General features: G+C 47.8%; 1 protein-coding gene across 3 annotated transcripts in view; it reads left to right on the top strand.

Moving 5' to 3' along the window:
- The window catches only part of YWHAE (tyrosine 3-monooxygenase/tryptophan 5-monooxygenase activation protein epsilon), a 69,146-nt gene extending 67,189 nt beyond the window's left edge, over positions 1-1,957 (top strand). For all 3 annotated transcript variants that reach the window (XM_063700898.1, XM_031003281.3, XM_031003282.3), the window contains one exon: positions 1,003-1,957. In XM_063700898.1, the coding sequence (XP_063556968.1) occupies positions 1,003-1,055 (53 nt within the window). In that variant the 3' untranslated portion in view covers positions 1,056-1,957. The remainder of the gene's footprint in view (positions 1-1,002) is intronic.
- Positions 1,958-18,313: the final 16,356 nt, after the last annotated feature.

Below are 18,313 nucleotides of genomic sequence, written 5' to 3'. Positions count from 1 at the left end.
GTTTGTAGGCAGCTAGTTTGGTGTTATTTGTCCATCCTAATTAAATAATTTAACAAGCATTATGAATGGATAGTCATTTGAACATTTATGATTCTTGGGTTGATTTTTCATTTATTTTGATTCAAACTAGTTAACTGTGTAGTAATTGTAAGTGGTTTTTTTTAAAGTACAAGTGAATGTAATTTTTACCTGTTACATCATTGTTAAGGGAAAAGCCTGCATGCTTCTTTATTTTGGCTGACTTGTTTAATGCATACTAATAGGTAGATGACCCTCCAACCAATAGGTGGCTTTCTGTTGCATGTCATAGTGCAGTTGAAACTCCTTAGGGTAATCACCCTCTTTAAAGGCGAAAGACAAATAGCATGAGTGAAGTGGTCCAAATGCCATTCTTTAATAACCTCAGTGGTCTGATTTACTTTGAGCATGCTGTGTTTCACTCTGAAGTAAAATCTGATTATAGTTTGGTGTATCTGGCCAAGATACAAAAGCTGAAATATTTATAACAGCAGAACCCCACAATAAAATACGATAGAACTTCTTGGGAACAGTTTATTGCTCAGTTAACTATTTTGAAGCATTTCTGGTAATTAGCTTGTGGGTAAATTAGATTTTGCAAAAAGTTTGCAAAATACTCTTGATTCTTGAAGAGGTGAGGTTATTGAGAAAGTATTTTGACCCAAGATTTATGTGAAAGCTTGAACGTCATTTTAGTAAGATGGTTTCCTTGGCTGTCTACTTCAAGAGCTTATTTAGCGTAAAAACATTGAGTTGTACTGCGCATCAGTTTTTTTCATTCTGTTGACCAATAAATACTTTCAGGACCATAATCCCTTCTTGGCTTAGGCATCTCAGGTGTCAAGGATGATAGAAGTCCTTTGCCTGCGTTTAATACCAATTGTAGCAAATAGAAGAGTCTTTATGCTTGGAATGACACCTTTGTGGCTGCCATAGCCTAATGTAGTCAATACGAAATAATTGACTTTTTTTCTTTTTTAACAGGTGAAGAGCAGAATAAAGAAGCGCTGCAGGACGTGGAAGACGAAAATCAGTGAGACATAAGCCAACAAGAGAAACCATCTCTGACCACCCCCTCCTCCCCATCCCACCCTTTGGAAACTCCCCATTGTCACTGAGAACCACCAAATCTGACTTTTACATTTGGTCTCAGAATTTAGGTTCCTGCCCTGTTGGTTTTTTTTTTTTTTTTAAACAGTTTTCAAAAGTTCTTAAAGGCAAGAGTGAATTTCTGTGGATTTTACTGGTCCCAGCTTTTAGGTTCTTTAAGACACTAACAGGACTGCATAGAGGCTTTTTCAGCATTACTGTGTCGTCTCCGTGCCAGATGTGGCAAGATCACCATTAGCAAATGGAAATTACATTTGAAAGCCATTAGACTTATAGGTGATGCAAGCATCTAAGAGAGAGGTTAATCACACTATAGAGGCATAAGTGGTATCAGTTGTCATTTTTCTAATTGTTTAAACTGTGTTTTATACCAGTGTTTGAAAGTAATTGGGTGTTAGCTTGAGATGGTTAAAGGTTGTTTGGGGAGGGACTTCGTTGTGATGGTTTTGCTGTAAAAAATGTTTCCAACTCGGCTGAAATGTTGCTGAAGAGCATGGTGCTGGTAACAGTTCAACAATCCGTGGCTGCTCGTTCTTGCCTACTTTCCTCTCCCACTGAAGCAGGTTAGCATTGAAGGTGGTATGGAAAAGCCTGCATGCCTGTCCAATTCTTTGTTTCTTCTCCTTCCCCTCCCCTACCTCCTTCCCTCACTCCTCCCCTCCTTCGCTCGCTCAACCTCTTTTGTTCAGTATGTGTAACTTGAAGCTAATTTGTACTACTGGATATCTGACTGGAGCCACAGATACAGAATCTGTATTGTTCTTACTGAAACACAGCATGGAATTAACATTAAACTTAAATAAAACAAACCTAAATTAAAAATGCCAAATATCGCGCCTCCATCCTTTATACTTCTAAAATAAAATCTCTAGTCCAGACACACTGACAGTATTATGTTTGCCTGAATGTGAAACATTCCTCCTTTTTTCTTCCATAAATAATTTGTTTGCTTCCCAAAGATGTATGTTTTGGAAAAAAATTGCCTTTTCTGGTTGTGAAGAACACTGAGTCAGTTGATGGCGTGTCTTGTCCTCCAGACCAGGCAGCAACATGGTATTTATTTTAATCATTAAAGTACAACATGAGTAGTACAAGGTGTAATTATGGATCATTTTCTAGCATAGTGTTTCATACAACCAAATAAGGCTGAATGTCTTATAATAATTCTTAGAGGTAAAAACTGTGTGCCCTCTTCCTCCAGAGGCTAGTGGCAGTAGTGGAGAATTACTCAATCCTTTCTTAGTAATCCATACACACATTATAGACAGCAGTATAGCAGTCTCCCTTTCCAGAAACACTATAAGAAGCTTCTTTCCATAAACAGTTTATACATCAATGTGTATAGATACATAGTTACTGTAGATCTTTTTATGTTAGGCATTCAGATGTGTCTCATTCTGACTGTGTAACATTGATGTACACCTGAGTTTGTTAAGACCAGTTTGCTCCTTTTGGGCAGGTGCTGCAGGAAATACCCTTGCAACAGTTTTTGCTTAAATATTTGTATGTATCTGGAAGGTACATTTCTAGATTCCCTGTGTCAGTAAACATTTTTCAGTTGATAAATGCTTCCTCGTCACACTTTGTCTTCTAAAATTGGATGTTGAGACTGCAAGTTTACTCGGTTTAAAGTGTTAGTAGCAGAGATTTAGGAAATGAACAGATTAGCGATATCCTAGTAGCGTTTAGTGAGTGCTGGCAATGAGAATAAACATGTTTCTGTGAGTTGCTTTTCCAAGAGATAGGGAGACCATTGAATATAATCATATGCTGCTGTTTGGAGCAACCTCCAAGAAGCTTTCAAGTTGATTTGCTCTGTTTCCAGCACACCTGCTACACTTAAAGGTCAAAATCCAAGGAATTCGTCAAGTCTGTTGCAGAGTTTAAAGAAACCACTCGGCTGGGCGTGGTGGCTCACACCTGTAATCCCTGCAATTTGAGAGGCCGAGGCAGGTGGATCACGAGGTCAGGAGATCGAGACCATCCTGGCTAACACGGTGAAACCCCGTCTCTATTAAAAGTACAAAAAATTAGCCGGGCATGGTGGCGCACCCCTGTACTCCCAGCTACTCGGGAGGCTGAGGCTGGAGAATCGCTTGAACCCGGGAGGCAGAGGTTGCAGTGAGCCGAGATCGCGCCACTGCACTCCAGCCTGGGCGACAGAGTGAGACTCCGTCTCAAAAAAAAAAAAGGAAAGATCCTTATCAAAAATCAAAAGGCCGGGCGCGGCGGCTCACGCCTGTAATCCCAGCACTTTCGGAGGCCGTGGTGGGTGGATCACGAGGTCAGCAGTTAGAGACCAGCCTGGACAACATGGGGAAACCCTGTCTCTACTAAAAATACAAAAAAATTAGCCAGGCGTGGTGGCGGGCGACCACGCTGGGTGTAATTAACACCCAGCGACTTGGGAGGCCTGAGGCAGGAGAATCGCTGGAAACTGGAAGGCGGAGCTTGCAGTGAGCCAAGATCGCGCCACTGCACTCAAGCCTGGGCAATAAGAGCAGAACTCCGTCTCAAAAAAAAAAAAAAAAAAATTGAAAGGCAGCCAGGGAAGCTGCAGAAAGGTGCCGTAGCCCTGTGAGGATGGTGTCACTCCCAGTTCCTGTATTTGTGGGCTGGAAAGGGAATTACCCCCAAACTTTTCTGGTTTTGATTTGAGTCTTCCTTTGAGGATGAGTTGACTTAAATAGAAGTTTTTAGTTAGTTACAACTTGAATGTAGCTAATATGTGTTTTTAATTACAAATCTCAGTACTTTGCTGCCTTGGAAAAGGAAAACCCAAAGGTTTCCTACAATGTTAGAAGCGACAGTAAGTGGGTTTGTGTACATGCTCTGTTCCGGGTGGGTGCTCAGAACAGCACGTCTGCAAAGTTAAATTTCGGTCCTATAGGAAGATGGGGATGAACTTCCATCACTGAAAGGGGAAACTGGTGGGATAAATGGAGACATTAATTGGCTTCTGTCCCAGACAAATGCCTTGAGCCTTATAAGTGAGACCCCAAAATAGCTGCTTCCTGATCCTAGGACAATAGAGGAGAGTGGGGCTTGCTGAAAAATCGGGATAGAGGTGTGAACCCTGTGTTCTTCTGAAAATTGTAACAAGTAATAGTTCATGGAAAACTGGTGAAATCCTAGAATGGGTCATTAAAGGAAGCCTTTGTGAGCACCGTGAGAGGAAATGGGAATGCTCAGATCCAACCTGGATCAGGAAAACCAAGCCCTGTGTTGTTTTACCCTGTTTCTTTGAGTTCGTAGGATTGTAATAGATACTGTTAATATTTAGCTAACATTGGCTGGGCGCGGTGGCTCACGCCTGTAATCCCAGCACTTTGGGAGGCCAAGGCGGGCGGATCACGAGGTCAGGAGATCGAGACCATCCTGGCTAACACGGTGAAACCCCGTCTCTACTAAAAATACAAAAAACTAGCCGGGCGTGGTGGCGGGCGCCTGTAGTCCCAGCTACTCCGGAGGCTGAGGCCGGAGAATGGCGTGAACTCAGGAGGCGGAGCTTGCAGTGAGCCGAGATCGCAGCACTGCACTCCAGCCTGAGCGACAGAGCGAGACTCTGTCTCAAAAAAATAATAATAATAGTTTTGCTAACATTGAGTATCAGCTTTGCACCAGGCACTGTGCTCGTTACTAAGCAATGTCTGGAATCTAGCACGTAAGCGCTCAATAACAATCAGGTGAGCCTGCATTGTGCCGATGGGAAAGCTGAATGGGAAGTAGTTAAGGAACTTGCTGAAAGCTGCATGGCTAATGATTCAAATACAGAATTCAGTTCATCTGTATCACTGAAGAGTCTCATTAGGCCATACTACCTTTTGCTCTTCATTAAAACTATTTTCTTGAAATACTATATTCCCCCTTATTAATATATTCTAAAGTGATCATTTAAAGTATTTAAACTTTTTTTTTTTTTTTTTGAGACAGAGTCTCACTCTGTCACCCAGGCTGGAGTGCAGTGGTGCAATCTTGGCTGACTGCAAGCTCCGCCTCCCGGGTTCACACCATTGTCCTGCCTCAGCCTCCAGAGTAGCTGAGACTACAGGCGCCCGCCACCAGGCCCGGCTAATTTTTTGTATTTTTAGTAAAGACCGGGTTTCACCGTGTTAGCCGGGATGGTCTCGATCTCCTGATCTCGTGATCCGCCTGCCTTGGCCTCCCAAAGTGCTGGGATTACAGGGGTGAGCCACCGCGCGCGGCCACATTTTCGAGGTCAGTATATGCTTCATAATTAATACGTGTCTTGGAAAAGCTGCAATATGCATATACCAGTGTATTAGATTTGAAATATAAATGATACAATTATTTAGAGCTCAGGTGGCTACTGTCCAAAAAGTTTATTTTGTAGGTTAAGGTTTTGGCAATTTTTGTTTTTTTAATTTAGCTTAATTTGGAAATTTAAAAAAAAATTACAATTGGATCAATACTTCATTTCAATTTACGATACTTCACCTTGGACAAGCAGAGCCACAGTCTACATGGAGAACAGCGATTATGGGTTGTCAAGTTGCCTCAGTGCCCTGACAGTTTTCTAGAGAACCAAAGCCTTAATACCTGAAGGTCACATTCGTTTGTAGCTGCTTTTGGTGGAGACATTTCCAGTGGGCCTGCCTTCTAGGAAACGGTCTCAGCTCCTGCTTTGGGGCAGAGCCTGGGTCGGCCCTTGTAGCACCAGTTCACTGTGCTGGACTGGAGGTAACCGGCCTGCTGTGTATAAGGGGAGACAGAAAGTTATTTTTTTATTTTTATGTGAGACAGGGTCTTGCTCTATCGCCCAGGCTGCAATGCAGCGGCACGATCATGGCTCACTGACCTCAGCATCCTGGGATCCAGGGATCCTCCTGCTTCAGCCTCCCGAGTCGCTAGCACCACAGGCGTGCACCACTGCGTTTGGCTAATTTTTGTATTTTTTGTGGAGATGGAGTTTCACCATGTTTCCCAGGCTGGTCTCGAACTCCTGGGTTTAAGCAATCCGTCCACCTCAGCCTCCCAACGTGCTGGGATTACAGGCGTGAGCCGCCGCGCCCGGCCTGGAAGTGTTCTTGTATGCAGTTCCTGTATTTTTAAACTAAACTTTTTCTCAAGTGTGACGTAAACACATAAACCAAAGGTGTATAGCTTCATGCATTTTCACAAAGGGAATGCACCATTTAACCACCGCCCACATCAGGAAGTAGAACAGGACCAGCATCCTATAAGACCCCGTTATGACCCCCTCTCAGTGTTTACTCTCTCACCCCCAAAATGGAAACTAGTATTTTATCAACTTCAGTTAGTCTTGGTAGTTTCTGAATTTGATAGAAATGGAATCATACAGTATTTTCTGGAGTTTTATCTCTCAGCGTGTTTGTGGTATGAATCCATGTCATTGTGATAATAGCGCGTTTTCATAGCTATGTAGTATTCTGTGGCAATTGTATACCACTGTTCTGTGGATGGACATTGGAGTATTGTCATGTTTTGGATGTTACAAATAATGTTACGAATATTCTTGGACATGTATTTTGGTATATACATGTGTGCATTTATAAGTAATTAACTGGTCATTAGAGATGAACAGTAGATAAACTATAAAAGTTTTTTAAATGAGTTGTACTGTTTTACAGTCCTATCAGCTGGGTATGAGAGTTCCAGCTACTCCACATCCTCACTGACGTTGGATATGACCACTTTTTTTTTTTTTCCCTAGAGAGACAGGGTCTCACTCTATCACTCTGGTGAGCATGCAGTAGCATGGTAATAGTTCATTGCATTCTTAAACTCCTGGGCTCAAATGATCCTCCCATCTCAGCCTTTTTTTTTTTTTTTTTTTCGAGATGGAGTTTCACTCTTGTTGCCCAGGCTGGAGTGTAGTGGCGCGATCTCGGCTCACTGCAACCTCTGCCTCCCGGGTTGAAGTGATTCTCCTGCCTCAGCCTCCCGAGTAGCTGGGATTACAGGCGCCCACCACCACACCCGGCTAATTTTGTGTTTTTAGGAGAGACGGGGTTGGCCATGATGGCCAGGCTGGTCTCGAACTCCTGACCTCAGTTGATCTTGCCTCCCAACTTTGCCTTGGCCTCCCAAAGTGCTGGGATTACAGGCGTGAGCCACCAGCCCCACCTCAGCCTCTCGAGTAGCTAGGACTGTAAGTGTGTGTCACCATGCCTGGGTAATTTATTTATTTATTATTTTTTGGTAGAGATGGAGTCTCACTACGTGGCCCAGGCTGGTCTGGAACTCCTGGTCTCAGGCGATCCTCCAGCCTCAGCCTCTCTGAGCACTGGGATTACAGGCATGAGCCACTATATCAGCCTGGTCATTGTTTAGTTACAGTGATGCTAGTGGGTATGTAGGTGGGTATGTAGGAGGGTTAATTCTGGATTGAGTTTGCATTTCTCTGATTACTAATGAGGTTGAGCACTTTGTAATATATTGAACATTTGGATATCTCTGTTGTTACATGCACACTTTTTGCCCGGTTTTCTGTTGGGATGTCATTTTGATACTGATTTCTAAGCGTCTTTATTTAGTATGTTTTTGGAGTTGTTTTTGTTACTGTCTTCTTCCACGCCATGCCTTGCTTTTTCATTCTCTTAATGATGTCTTTTGAGGAACAGAAGCCCTTAATTTTAATACAGTCCAGTTTATCCATCTTTTCCTTTAAGGTAAGCACTTTCTATGTCCTATTTAAAAAATACTTGTCTATTCTAAGATCATAAATCTTTTTTTTTTTGAGACGGAGTCTCACTCTTATGCCCAGGCTGGAGGGAAGTGGCGCCATCTTGACTCACTGTAACCTCCACCTCTCAGGTTCAAGCAATTCTCCTGCCTCAGCCTCCCAAGTAGCTGGGATTACAGGTGCGCTCCACCACGCCAGGCTAATTTTTTTTTTTTTTTTTTGAGACGGAGTTTTGCTCTTGTTGCCTAGGCTGGAGTGCAATGGCAAGATCTCGGCTCACTGCAACCTCTACCTCCCAGGTTCAAGCGATTCTCCTGTCTCAGCCTCGTGAGTAGCTGGGATTACAGGCATGCACCACCACGCCTGGCTAATTTTGTATTTTTAGTAGAGACGGTTTCATCATGTTGGCCAGGCTGGTCTCGAACTCCTGACCTTAGGTGATCTGCCTGCCTTGGCCTCCCAAAGTGCTGGGATTACAGGCATGAGCCACCACGCCCGGCCAGGTCATGAATCTTTTATGTTATTTTCTAGGAATGGTTTGCCTGTCATGGCTAGATGCAGAATCATCTAGAATCTATTTCGTGCATGGTATGAGGGAGATGTTAAAATTTTTTCCATATAGAGATCCGATGGACCTAGCACAATGTATTTTCTCATGGGTCTATTTGTCCTAATGCCAGTGCCACACTAGATTTAAAATAATTCAATATTCGGTAATGTGAGGCCTCCAGGTTTGCTGTTCAAGATTTTATTGGTTTTTGCATTTCCATGTACATTTAAGAATCAGTTTGTCGATTTCAGTAACAGACCAGCAACAACAGAAACCTGCTGGGATTTTGCTTATGATTTTATTAAATCTATAAATCGATTTGGGGAGCAATTAACATTTTTTTTTTTTGAGATGGAGTCTCACCCTGTCTCCCAGGCTGGAGTGCAGTGGCGTGATCTCGGCTCACTGCAAGCTGTGCGTATCAGTCGTTTATTCCTTTTATTCCTTTCATTCCTTTTATTGCTGAGACGTATTCCATTGTTTGATATACCTCAATTTGTTTATTCACCTATTTGATGGACATTTGGGTGTTTCCAGTTTTTGTCCATGACAAATAAAGCACCTGTAAGTATTTGTGTATGTCTTTATACGGGCATGTCGTCCCTTTCTTGTGGATAAATGGCGGAATGGTTGGATGGCATGGCAGGAGTATATTTAACTTTTTTGGAAACTATCCAGTAGTTTTACAAGGTGGTACCATTTGACATTTTCACCAGCAGCATATGAACGCTCCCATTCCTCCACATCATCTCCAGCACTCAGCATAGTCCGGCATTGAGATCTTGCCTCTCCGATAGGTTTATGGTGGTATCTTGCACTTTTAATGCCTATTTTCTAGTGACTAGGAATTGATATTGACCATCTTGTTATGTGCCATTTGCCATCTCTATATTTTCTTTTTTTTTTTTTTTTTTTTTTGAGACGGAATCTCGCTCTGTTGCCCAGCCTGGAGTGCAGTGGCGCGATCTCGGCTCACTGCAACCTCCGCCTCCTGGGTTCAAGCGATTTTCCTGCCTCAGCCTCCCAAGTAGCTGGGACTACAGGCACGCACCACCACGCCCGGCTAATTTTTTCTATTTTTAGTAGAGATGGGGTTTCACCGTGTTAGCCAGGATGGTCTCGATCTCCTCACCTCATGATCCGCCCGCCTCGGACTCCAAAAGTGCTGGGATTACAGGCGTGAGCCACCGCGCCCGGCCTGTTTGGGCCGCCTTTAACTTAAGTAATGTTTTGTGCTGTTCGGTGTATACAGGTCTGTCAACGATTGTCTCACATCTTCCCGTGAGCATTTAATAATGTTTGATGGGACTGCAAATGCTTGCTTTTTACATTTCAAAGCTTTCTTTTGATTGCTCGTTGCTACTTTAAAGAAATATAATGTATTTTTGTTTATTAATATTTTATTCTGCAACCCTACTAAACAGACGTATTAGTTCTAGTGGGCTGCTTTCTTTTGCTTGTAGATTACTTCAGGTTTTCTACATAATCATGTCTATGAATCTATACAGTATTAATTCTTTTATGCGTTTATCTTGCCCACTTGCACTGGCTGGAACCACTAGTACAACTTGTGTGTGTGTGTGTGTGTGTGTGTGTGGTTTTTGTTTCTTTGTTTTGAGGCAGATTCTCACGCTGTTATTCAGGCTGGAGTGCAGTGGCACAATCTCTGCTCCTGCAACCTCTGCCTCCCCGGTTAAAGTGATCCTCCCACCTCAGCCTCTCGAGTAGCCGGGACTACATGCGCGCCACCTGGCCCAGCTAATTTTTGTGTTTTTTGTAGAGACGGGGTTTCTCCATGTTGAGATGGAGTTTCTCCCAGGCTAGTCTCGAACTCCTGGGCTGAAACGAGCCTCCCGCCTCAGTCTCCCAAAGTGTTGAGATTACAGGCACAAGCCATTGTGCCTGGCCCTGATTCTTTTTAAAATTTGTTTTTCTGGGCTGGACATGGGTGCTCGAGGTGGGTGGATCACCTGCCTCAGCCTCCTGAGTAGCTGAGACTACAGGTGCACACCACCATGCCCAGCTAATTTTTGTATTTTATTAGAGACGGGGTTTCACCATATTGGCCAGACTGGTCTTGAACTCCTGACCTCGTGACCCCGGGCCAACGCGCCCGGCCTCTTTTGTCTTACTGTAGTATTTGCGCAGCTAACTTGAATTTTAAGTATTTTGGGCCAGGTACGGTGGCTCATGCCTGTAATCCCAGCACTTTGGGAAGCCGAGGCAGGTGGACTGCTTGAGCTCAGGAGGTCCAGTCCAACTTGGGCAACATGGAGAAACACTGTCTCTATAAAAAATACCAAAAATTAGTCAGGCGTGGTGGCGGGCGCCTGTAGTCCCAGCTACTTGTGGGGCTGAGGCAGGAGGATCACTTGAACCTGGGAGGTTGAGGAGGCTGCTGTGAGCCGAGACTGTGCCACTGCGCTCCAGCCCGGGTGACAAAGTGAGACCCTGTCTCAAAAAAAGAAAAAAAAAAAGAAAGAAACTTGTTGGCTCGATTTCAGTGTTCTTCAGACTTTGGTTGGTGGACTGCATGTACTATTGTGAGGGAAAAACATTCCATTTCAACAGCTTTCCCACCCCATGTGCCAGATGCTAAATTGCTTCCACTTGGAGAAAATACTTCTACTTGGAGAAAATGAAGATATCAGGGATAATAGACAAAGGAAAAGTAAGATCCTTTGTTTGTTTCAGAATGTTGAGTTATTTTGGTAAAAAATAGTAAATAGTTAGGCCCCAAATAGAGAGGCATTAATATTTATCTATTTTAAATAGATATCATTTTTAGGGGGAAATGAAAAGGGTTACACACTCTGTTCATTCAAAACGGTGAAGTGGCTCAATTTATGTATTTTCAGTATCACTATGGTCTGTCACTTAATCTGATTTTGTATTCTCTGCCAAAAATGTTTTTAAATTTTCTCTTTTGTCCTGGGTCATATAAAAGTGGATCTGGAGCAAACAACGGAAGGACTGAACTATTTTTGAAAGAACGTGGCCACCTTTGAAAGCAGGTGTTATTGAATGTATGTGTGTTATGTGGTTTTCCATGTTTATTAATTCATTGACTTGTGTAGCAAATGTTTTATGATGTTTTCATAGAAAGTGCTTTATCCATGCAAATTCATTTTATTCTCCTAATGACTTTTTTCATTAGAAAAGGAATTGCAGGGCCGGGCACGGTGGCTCATGCCTGTAATCCCAGCACTTCGGGAGGCCGAGGTGGGCGGATCACGAGGTCAGGAGTTCGAGACCAGCCTGGCTAACACGGTGAAACCCCGTCTCTACTAAAAATTCAAAAAATGAGCCAGGCTTGGTGGGGGGCGCCTGTAGTCCCAGCTACTCAGGAGGCTGAGGCAGGAGAATCACTTGAACCCGGGAAGCGGACGTTGCCATGAACCGATATCGCACCACAGCACTCCAGCCTGAGGGACAGAGTGAGACTCCGTCTCAATCAATCAATCAATCAATCAATCAATCAATCAAAGCTGTTGAAATCAGAACACAGAAGGGTCAAGACTTGTTGAGTGCTCCCCGCGTTGGAACCAGCTGTTGGTGTGTCTGAATCTGTTGATGTTACTGATTCCCACAAGGGGGCGCTCTCTCCTAGGGTGTGTGTAGCTTGCGGCATTCACAGCTTCGGTACTGCTTTTTGTGTTTGGTAAAGACCACCATAAAAAGTATTTTGCATTGCATTCAAAATTATATGAACACATTCTTGGGGAACACAGTCATTTTTAAGGGATAGCATCTTCTAGTAGCACAAAATAAAGATGAGATGGCACTGTGTTTTTATATTTATCGCCTCAAGAAGAAGCGGTTAGAAATGCAGCAGTTTACTTTGAAAAGATGATTTGATGCTGAAACGAGTGAACCATTTCATTACTCCATAACACGTGTATTAAAACTCTTCTAGTGGCCGGGCGCGGTGGCTCACGCCCGTAATCCCAGCACTTTGGGAGGCCGAGGTGGGCGGATCACCTGAGGTCAGGAGATCGAGACCAGCCTGGCCAACATGGCAAAACCCTGTCTCTACTAAAAATACAAAAATTAGCCGGGCGTGGTGGCGGGCACCTGTAATCCCAGCTACTCAGGAGGATGAGGCAGGAGAATCGCTTGAACCCGGGAGGCGGAGGTTGCAGTGAGCTGAGATCAGGCTACTGCATTCCACCCTGAGCAATAGAGCGAGACTCCATCTCAAAAAACAAAAACAAAAAAAACAATCGTTTCCCCAAAAGTGGCAAGTTTTTACTAAATGAATATGGCAGTTTGTGTTTTTCACCCTGAAACACGCCCTTGCGTCCTCTCCGTTTCCTGTTCTATCCTCTGTTGCGTGCTCTACTGGCTGGGGCCCCGTTGTTTTCGACCTGACTCCGTGGCAGCCACCTCTGAGCCAGTGCCCTGCCTCTCATGTAACCCCTCTCAACCTACCCTGCACAGAGCTGCCTCCTTATCTTCCTCAGCAGCTTACAACTTGTCATCACTCTCTTGAAGGACACGGTGCAGCTCCCTGTTGTTTGTGACCATGTGTGGTGGTACCCATGAGATGTCTGGCCAGCACTTTGCTTCATACGTTAGACCTAAAACAGACAACAGCATGGTGGCTCACACCTGTTTTTGTTTGTTTGTTTGTTTGTTTGTTTTTATTTATTTTTTTATTGATCATTCTTGGGTGTTTCTCACAGAGGGGGATTTGGCAGGGTTACAGGACAATAGTGGAGGGAAGGTCAGCAGATAAACAAGTGAACAAAGTTCTCTGGTTTTCCTAGGCAGAGGACCCTGCGGCCTTCCGCAGTGTTTGTGTCCCTGGGTACTTGAGATTAGGGAGTGGTGATGGCTCTTAACGAGCATGCTGCCTTCAAGCATCTGTTTAACAAAGCACATCTTGCACCGCCCTTAATCCATTCAACCCTGAGTGGATACAGCACATGTTTCAGAGAGCACAGGGTTGGGGGTAGGGTCACAGATCAACAGGATCCCAAGGCAGAAACAGAACAAAATGAAAAGTCTCCCATGTCTACCTGTTTCTACATAGACACGGCAACCATCCGATTTCTCAATCTTTTCCCCACCTTTCCCCCCTTTCCATTCCACAAAACCGCCATTGTCATCATGGCCCGTTCTCAATGAGCTGTTGGGTACACCTCCCAGACGGGGTGGTGGCCGGGCAGAGGGGCTCCTCACTTCCCAGTAGGGGCGGCCGGGCAGAGGCGCTGCAGCTGGCCAGGTGGGGGGCTGAACCCCCACCTCCCTCCCGGATGGGGCGGCTGGCCAGGCGGGGGGCTAACCCCCCCACCTCCCTTCCGGACGGGGCGGCTGGCCGGGCGGGGGGCTTACCCCCCCACCTCCCTCCCGGACGGAGCGGCTGGCCGGGCAGAGGGGCTCCTCACTTCCCAGTAGGGGCGGCCGGGCAGAGGCGCCCCTCACCTCTCGGACCGGGTGGCCGGCCAGGCGGGGGGCTAACCCCCCCACCTCCCTCCCGGACGGAGCGGCTGGCCGGGCGGGGGGCTGGCCCCCCCACCTCCCGGACGGGGCGGCTGGCCAGGCGGGGGGCTGACCCCCCCACCTCCCTCCCGGACGAGGTGGCTGCCGGTTGGAGACGCTCATCACTTCCCAGACGGGGTGGCTGCTGGGCGGAGGGGCTCCTCACTTCTCGGGCGGGGCGGCTGCCGGGCGGAGGGGCTCCTCACTTCTCAGACAGGGCGGTTGCCAGGCAGAGGGTCTCCTTACTTCTCAGACGGGGCGGCCGGGCAGAGACGCTCCTCACATCCCAGACGGGGCGGCAGGGCAGAGGTGCTCCCCACATCTCAGACGATGGGCGGCCAGGCAGAGAGGCTCCTCACTTCCCAGATGTGATGGCGGCTGGGAAGAGGCGCTCCTTGTTTCCTAGATGGGATGGCGGCCGGGCAGAGACGCTCCTCACTTTCCAGACTGGGCAGCCAGGCAGAGGGGCTCCTCACATCCCGGACGATGGGCGGCCAGGCGGAGACGCTCCACACTTCCCAGACGGGGCGGCAGCCGGGCAGAGGCTGCAATCTCGGCACTTTGGGAGGCCAAGGCAGGCGGCTGGGAGGTGGTTGTAGCGGGCCAAGATCACGCCACTGCACTCCAGCCTGGGCACCATTGAGCACCGAGTGAACGAGACTCCGTCTGCAATCCCGGCACCTCGGGAGGCCGAGGCTGGCCGATCACTCGCGGTTAGGAGCTGGAGACCAGCCCGGCCAACACAGCGAAACCCCGTCTCCACCAGAAAAATACGAAAACCAGTCAGGCGTGGCGGCGCGCGCCTGCAATCGCAGGCACTCGGCAGGCTGAGGCAGGAGAATCAGGCAGGGAGGTTGCAGTGAGCTGAGACGGCAGCAGTACCGTCCAGCTTCGGCTCGGCATCAGAGGGAGACCGTGGAAAGAGCGGGAGAGGGAGACCGTGGGGAGAGGGAGAGGGAGAGGGAGGGGGAGGGGGAGGGGGAGGGGGAGTGTTTGTTTGTTTTTGAGACAGAGTCTTGCTCTGTCGCCCAGGCTGGAATGCAGTGGCGCGATCTCAGCTCACTGCAAGCTCTGCCTCCCGGGTTCACGCGATTTTCCTGCCTCAGCCTCCTGAATAGTTGGGACTACAGGCGCCCACCACCACGCCCGGCTTATTTTTGTATTTTTAGTGGAGACGGGGTTTCACCGTGTCAGCCAGGATGGTCTCGATCTCCTGACCTTGTGATCTGCCCGCTTCAGCCTCCCAAAGTGCTGGGATTACAGGCGTGAGCCACCGCACCCGGCCTGGAGTTTTGCTCTTGTTGCCCAGGCTGGAGTTCAATGGCACGATCTCGGCTCACTGCAACCTTCACCTCCCGGGTTCAAGCGATTCTCCTGCCTCAGCCTCCCGAGTAGCTGGGATTACAGGCATGCACCACCACGCCCAGCTAATTTTGTATTTTTAGTAGAGACAGGGTTTCACCATGTTGGCTAGGCTGGTCTTGAACTCCTGACTTCAGATGATCCTCCTGCCTTGGCCTCCCAAAATGCTGGGATTACAGGCATGAGCCACTGCACCCGGCCGGCTCATATCTGTTATTCCAGCACTTTGGGAGGCCAAGGCAGAGTGGTTACTTGAGCCCAGGAGTTCAAGACCATCCTGGACAACATAGCAAGACCCTGTCTCTTAAAACACACACCCTCACCAAATACTTGGAGACATGGCAGGGAACAGCATACACTGGGGCCCGTCGGGGAGAGGGGCAGGGGAGGGAGAGCATCCGGAAGAATAACTAATAGATCCTGGGCTTAATACCCAGGGGATGGATTGATCTGTGCAGCAAACCACCATGGCACATGTTTACCCATGTAACAAACCTGCACCTCCTGCACAGGTACCCCAGAACTTACACACACACACAAACACACACACACACACACCCCCCAATACAATTCTGTTCACTTACTGAGGTAGTGGTACTTGCTTTTTTTTTGGTTTGAGACAGAGTCTCACTCTGTCGTCCAGGCTGGAGTGCAGTGGTGCAATCTCGGCTCACTGCATGCAACCTCCGCCTCCCGGGTTTAAGTGATTCCCCCTGCCTCAGCCTCCCGAGTAGCTGGGATTACAGGTGCCTGCCACCACACCAGGCTCATTTTTGTATTTTTAGTAGAGATGGGGTTTCGCCATGTTGGCCAGGCTGGTCTCGAACTCCTGACCTCAGGTGATGTGTCTGCCTTGGCCTCCCAAAGTGCCGGGATTACAGGTGTGAGCCACTTTGCCCAGCTGAATCGGATACTATTAGGCTATAAGAAAGTCACTAAATTATTCAAGTTTTGTTTTTTTATCTGCACAATGGGCTGTAGCAACTTTGCGAACTTGTAGAGATAACATCAAATAAAGGATCACCATGGTACAAAATTCCTCAGAATGTTCTCGAGAAATAATGTGGGGGCCCGGGCAGTTTTCCACTAGACTGCCAGTCCCCAGAGAGCTGGGGGGCGTGTGCTGTTCATCTCTGTATCATGTGTATGAACTTTATGCAGAAACTGTCATGTCACTCCTGAATTAAGCTCAACCCATCGCGGAGCCCCTATCCTACTGGGCTACCAAAAATGAAATCAATCTTAGTCATACTGAGTCTCCTTCCCTTTGCCTCTTGCGTTATGCAGAGTTCCCAAGAGTCTTTCACCGTCCAGGCATTTGAGGAAAACACTCAAATCCACACTGGACCCCCCTGAGATGCTGCCGACTGAGCCACGTAGTCCCTTGAAGCTGCCAGTGTGTCTGAGAGAGGTCTCTGCTAAGGATGCCCTGGGCCTGGGGTTTTTTGGTGGGCCGCATCCCACCAGTCAAGGGGCTGGCACTCCCAGGGGAACTGAGGGAGGGGACATAGGCGGGAGCAGTCACAGGCTGGCACCAGTGGCCCGTCCTCCCCACCACTCCCTAGTCTCTGGGGAAGCTCTATGGAGTTCCCTCTGCCTCCCAACGTCCTGCCCTCCCACCCCATGCCGGAGTTGCTTCTCCTCTCTCGGTGGGGATGGGAAGGCAAAGGAAGGAGAGGCTGACCCCCTCATAACTCACCCCAGGGGCAGTGGCCTCAGCATCTGGCGCACTGTCTGCATTAAGTGGTTGTTGAGTGACTGGGGAAAGGAATACAAGCAAACGCCATCAGGTTTTAACACCAATTTGCTTGTGTGCATGAGCTCAGGACCCAAAGCCCATCTTCAGAGGTGGTCCTGAGTCACGTCCTGCTGACCCCATAGAGCCGGAGCGGGCACCTCTGCAGCTCCGTGGACTAACCCTCTTCCTTAGAACTGTGGGGTACTGGGTCAGAGTCCTTCCAGCAGTCTCTGTGGTGTACTGGGTCAGAGTCCTTCCAGCAGTCTCTGTGGTGTACTGGGTCAGGGTCCTTCCAGTGGTCTCTGTGGGGTACTGGGTCAGAGTCCTTCCAGTGGGCCCTCTGGAGTACTGGGTCAGAGTCCTTCCCATGGTCTCTGTGGGGTACTGGGTCAGAGTCCTTCCAGCGGTCTCTGTGGGGTACCAGGCCAGAGTCCTTCCAGTGGTCTCTGTGGGGTACTGGGTCAGAGTCCTTCCAGTGGTCTCTGTGGGGCACTGGGTCAGAGTCCTTCCAGTGTTTCTCTGTGGGGTACTGGGTCAGAGTCCTTCCAGTGTTTCTCTGTGGGGTACTGGGTCAGAGTCCTTCCAGTGTTTCTCTGTGGGGTACTGGGTCAGAGTCCTTCCAGTGTTTCTCTGTGGGGTACTGGGTCAGAGTCCTTCCAGTGTTTCTCTGTGGGGTACCGGGTCAGAGTCCTTCCAGTGTTTCTCTGTGGGGTACCGGGTCAGAGTCCTTCCAGCGGTCTCTGTGGGGTACTGGATCAGAGTCCTTCCAGCGGTCTCTGTGGGGTACCGGGCCAGAGTCCTTCCAGCGGTCTCTGTGGGGTACAGGGTCAGAGTCCTTCCGGCTGTCTCTGTGGGGTACAGGGTCAGAATCCTTCCAGCGGTCTCTGTGGGGTACTGGCTCAGAGTCCTTCTGGCTGTCTCTGTGGGGTACTGGCTCAGAGTCCTTCCGGCTATCTCTGTGGGGTACAGGGTCAGAGTCCTTCCAGCGGTGTCTGTGGGGTACTGGGTCAGAGACCCGCGCCAGGCCACTTCCTCCTTGTTTTAAAACCTATGGGAGGGACTGCATAACGGGTATGGTGATTTCTTTTGGAATCATGAGGTGTTTTCAAACCACGTAGAAGTGGTAGTTACACAAATGGGAATGTACTCAATGCCACTGAATTGTGCCATTTATTTATTTATTTTTTGAGACGGATTCTTACTCTGTCGTCCAGGCTGGAGGGCAATGGTGTGATCTCGGCTCACTGCAACATCCGCCTCCCAGGTTCAAGGGATTCTCCTGCCTCAGCCTCCCTAGTAGCTGGGATTACAGGCACCCACCACCATGCCCGGCCAATTTTTGTATTTTTAGTAGAGACGGGGTTTCACCACGTTGGCCAGGCTG

Source organism: Gorilla gorilla, chromosome 19 (assembly GCF_029281585.2).
Source record: "Gorilla gorilla gorilla isolate KB3781 chromosome 19, NHGRI_mGorGor1-v2.1_pri, whole genome shotgun sequence".
In the NCBI taxonomy this organism is placed as follows: domain Eukaryota; kingdom Metazoa; phylum Chordata; class Mammalia; order Primates; family Hominidae; genus Gorilla; species Gorilla gorilla.
Note: the sequence above shows the minus strand (reverse complement) of the source record. Positions and strands in the feature narration are given on the sequence as shown.